We start from the raw sequence: 4561 nt of genomic DNA on the forward strand, positions 1-4561 counted from the left end.
AAGCCTAAAGCCACCAACTAAGCAACATCTATCGCTATCCCTATCCAGTTGATGTAGGGGCGCTGAAAGTCTGGGCCTAATACCAAATAGACCTTGCAGCCAAACCTAATATCTAAGACCTGAGGTCCCAACCAGGACGCCTGCCTGGTGTGGGCACCCATTAGTCCGGCGTGCTTCTCAACCAGGACGCCTGCCGGGTATGAGGCCGCCGCAGCCACCTGCCACCAATCCATCTTCAGAGCTGTATTGTTGCATCAACCTTGCCCGGTCTAGCTGCCGCCGACGCCACCACGACGCCAGGCAGCGTCACCCTCCTGCGCGAGTCCATCTCCGCACATCAGGCGCCGGGTCTCCACTGCGCCATGCCGCCGAGGTCCGTCGTCATCAATGGACCAGATGAATCACCGCTCCTCCTTTTGTCCCCTCCAACCAGCACTTGCTCCAAGACGATGCCCCCATGAGGGAGAACGATACCGAAGGCCCCGTCATCGTCCGATCCGGTAGACCCAGATCTAGGGTTTCCCCCGGAACTTCCCGATCAGGTTGATGTGACCTGCAACGACGATGCCTCCAAAAGGGAACGACGTCTGAGACGCCGCCATCGTCCGCCAAGACCGCAGTCAGGCGCGGTTTTCACCGGAAGCCACGTCTTCCCGACCTCGGGGCCGGCTGGAACCGAGCGAAACCTCGCCATGAAGACGTATGTCGCCGTCGGTACTCCAGCGGAGATCCGGCATCTCCTCACCGGTCCCTCCACGCGCCGTCGGTCGGTGGAAGGCCTCCCCGCGACGGATCCAAACGGGGCGTTGGATCCGCAATGACCGCCGTCACCATCACAACCAGGACAGCCCACCCCGCCAGATGGGGTGCTGCCACCGCCGCCATCCATGCAGGGCCGCCACTCCGCCGGCGATGGTGCTCCGGCCCCCGCCGCACAGCCCGGATTCGCCGTCCCAGCCGCTGCCGTTGGATCTCACGAGAGGAGCCGCCCCCGCCGCCTCAGATGGGATCCGCCGCATCCACCCGCCCGGAGACCTTCGGCACCGGGCCCGCTGCCACCGCGGCCCACGCCGGCGGCAGCGGCGGCAGGAGGAGGCGGCAAGAGGGAGCTGGCGGCGCTAGGGTTTCGGGGGCCCTGGCGCCGCCCGAGGGGAGGCGACGCGAGGGGGAGGGCGCTAGGTCGTTCTCTGAATAGTACTACATTACACAAGTTGGGTACTCTTGTTCTGGGGTATATACAAGAACCATATTTAAGAACTACGTTTCACATGGATCTATTGATATTGTTCAGAACACAAAAAGTCGTTGATCCACACTCAATGGGGTCGCATATAAGAGAGTACATATGAAGGAGTATTTATGAGCAGTTAAATGTCTTTTGTATATGTAACAACTCTGCTAGTCCATGGGTCGATGACTAGTTCTAATAATAATAATAATAATAATAATAATAATAATAATAATAATAATAATGAATGGGTCTTAATAATATACAGTACTTCAATGGATATTATTACAAGGCAATAAACAAGCAAATCCGGTGTTCTTAGTGGCACATTATTTGAAATCTCTGGAACTGAAAATAGAATTTCTTCACAACTAGCAAAATACATACAATGCAACTCAAATTTCAGGGCAAAGTAAATGTAACAAACATCAAGCAGCATGATGCAACTTCCATTATTATTGAGAGCAATTATTCCGGCATTCGATCGCAAACGAGAAGGCCCCCCTACACCACCGCTGTGTACTCTTTTTTGTTGAAACTAGACCGTTGCTGTATACTTAGTCCTCCTTTATCGGTGCTCTCTTCGCCTCTTGAGTATCTAAGACGCTGTTCATATTTCTTCTCGTCCACTTGAATTAATCAGCCCGTGGCCACCACCTCCCCGTCCTGTAAGCACATATGAGTGCATTAATATTGGATCCTCAAAAGCAATTGACTATACGTATACAAAATGTAAAAGATAAAGTAAAAATCATCTGGAACCATTTGAGGAAACAAAAATTATAACCCGGGTCAAATATTCCTACAATAATAAGTTACTGTGACAACGTCTTCGAGTCGCCTGTTCCCACACGGCCACGCCCCTTGTATGCTTTGGAGGCCACGCGCTGGATGGCTTGGCACAACAGGACCGAGCGCCATGAAAGGGGAACACAGCGCGAGATGAGCGGTAACAAGCTGATGGCAGAGAACATAATTCCCACATAAGAGCATCTATAGGGCACCTGGCTAAATTGGCCTCTCAAATGTTTGCAGACTTGATTTCACATTTTTCTTCTGCAGAATAACCACAACCCCTACTTTTTAACCCTCATTTTTTTCCTAAATGCAACATTTCATCGAACAGATTGTGTGCGACACAGTCGGAGCACGTGAAGAGCACACACAACAGCGACATCACCTCAAGAACACACTGTATCACACATTTCCGGCCGGCTCCACCCATCGGAAGCACACACTGGCTGGCTTCAGAGAGGAACCCCTTCCTTTCATCCCTCCCAGGAGCTCACGTGAAAGCCTCAGACCCCCTGTTCCAAGCGACGACGACACTGTGGTGGCGTGATCCTTCCTGAAGGCGTCGTTCGAGGGCGGCTCAAGCGGTGGTGGAGGTGGCGATGGTTTGATGACGGCGTGGCCAGCTACATCTCCGGCGCTTGCCCGGTCCCTGGTGCGGTTGGTCCCGGCCATTGGTGTGAAGGGATCGGTGTCCTTCTTGCGGCGCCGGTCGTCCGGCGACTCCTATCATTGACCATTGTATGGTGCTGCCATTTTCGGCCTTCTTCGTGGTTTAGCGCCTTCGTTCGACATCTCTCAGCCGGCGTTATCTCTTGTCGCTGCCGGTGATGATGTTCGGGTGGTAGGGCCTCCGTTGCGTGTGGGTCTGCTCCTGGCGTCTCTCTTTGGGCAGCTTGGACACCTGGATTTGGGTTCTGGGGGAACCACACTGCCGGCCGCCGGTGCGGCACCCATCGAGCCTGGGGGTGAAAGGATGGTGGCCCTTTGCGGCGGCAGAGACAAATCATTATCGCCCATGTTTGGTCGTTCGATGGCTGTCAACAAACAAAATACTTCCGTGGCCTTAGTAGGTTAGTTGGTGTAGGTATAGTGGCGGTTGTTGGCAACGGCGTGGTCTATTCTTGCCCGCTATGAAGTTGCCTTGAGTTGTTCTACTTAGCACCTTGTACCCCTTCTTTCCGTTGTTTTCCTTTGTGTATGTTGCTGCCCTGTAATCATGGCTGGTTGATGGCTTTGTTAATTCAAAGACGGTCTAGGTTCGAGCTCTTCTCAGGCTCGGCTGGCGCCTTTTCTCTAAAAAAAAGTCAGGATGTTTAAAGAGAAAGTGTTTGGTCACCTTCTTTATTAAACTGACCGGGGAAATGTTTCAGATGTTTAAGGATGAAATAGAAGGTCCGACTATAGATGTTCTAACATAAGCAGCGGCAGGCACGGACAGTCCATGGGAACCGTGAGCATCTACAGCGGGGCGCCTTAAACCCTCCTCAAACGCCCAGGCGGCCCGCCCGGTCACGATTTTTTGGCCTAGACGGACGCCTCAAATGGGCCTCAAACGCCCAGGCTGACCGGCACCTCTCATATCTAACCCAAATATGGGGCGGATATGGGGTGCCCGGGCACGCCTGCCATGTCAGACCCGGCCCATGCTGGCCCATCCGACCCCACATATATTCATCCCCATCCGCTCACCGGAGCAAACCCTAGCCACTTCACTCCACTCCCCTCCGACATCCGAGCTCACCTTCGGCGGTTTTCGGCCTTCTTCGGCATGGCAGGCAGCGGATCATACTCCGACCACTCTGGATCCGCCGACTGGGGTGTCATCCTGTGTGGGTTAGAGGATGCAATGGCAGCCCGCATTGCACTCCGCCGCTCTCGAGAGGACAACATCAGGCCGATGGACGGATCCGTCCGCCGCGACGCCATAGGTCGGCTCATCGGGCGCTCGGGTCCTGTGATGCTGGATCCTCGCGGTCCCGGTAGTCAGAACACCAGCGGCCCGAAAATGCTCCATGAAAGCACCGACGGCTCGATGATGCTTTGTTGCAACACTGGCGGCCCCGATAATGCTCCATCACAGCACCGTCGGTGCTACATCCCAGCATCTACAACCCGATGATGCTTCATCGCAACACCAGTGCCCCAGCGATGCTCCATCGCAGCACGGGCGACCAAGCCACCGTACGAAGCAGCGCCTTTGCACCCTTTGTAGCATGCAACCCCCTCCAGAGTTGCATTGTGACATGCGTCGTCGGCGAGCTCGCTCCACCGCTCGTAGCGATGTCGGACGTTGTGGCGAGGGGATGCAACAGTGATGTTGGTGCCGAGATCTTGTCGCCGCCATACCTTCGTCCCTTGCATCACCGCACCCTTCGCAAGCACGTGGCTTCCTCCTGTGTTTCTTTGAAGCAGGTGTTGCCGGTGAGTACGTCCTGCTACTTGCAGCGATGGTGGATGCAACAACGATTTTGCACCGTCCCACCAAATTTGAAAATTAGGCTCTTCAACAGCCGCAGTGGCAGAAATAGCATCCTCGCA

At 54.6% G+C, this 4561-nt stretch overlaps 1 protein-coding gene across 1 annotated transcript in view; it reads right to left on the minus strand.

Moving 5' to 3' along the window:
* Positions 1 to 1476: 1476 nt before the first annotated feature.
* The window catches only part of LOC123044110 (putative disease resistance protein RGA4), a 23659-nt gene continuing 20574 nt past the window's right edge, over positions 1477 to 4561 (minus strand). Inside the window, exon 4 of the mRNA XM_044466751.1 lies at positions 1477 to 1894. Within this exon, the coding sequence (XP_044322686.1) occupies positions 1864 to 1894 (31 nt within the window). The 3' untranslated portion in view covers positions 1477 to 1863. The remainder of the gene's footprint in view (positions 1895 to 4561) is intronic.

The sequence above is a fragment of the Triticum aestivum genome, chromosome 2B (assembly GCF_018294505.1).
Source record: "Triticum aestivum cultivar Chinese Spring chromosome 2B, IWGSC CS RefSeq v2.1, whole genome shotgun sequence".
NCBI lineage: Eukaryota > Viridiplantae > Streptophyta > Magnoliopsida > Poales > Poaceae > Triticum > Triticum aestivum.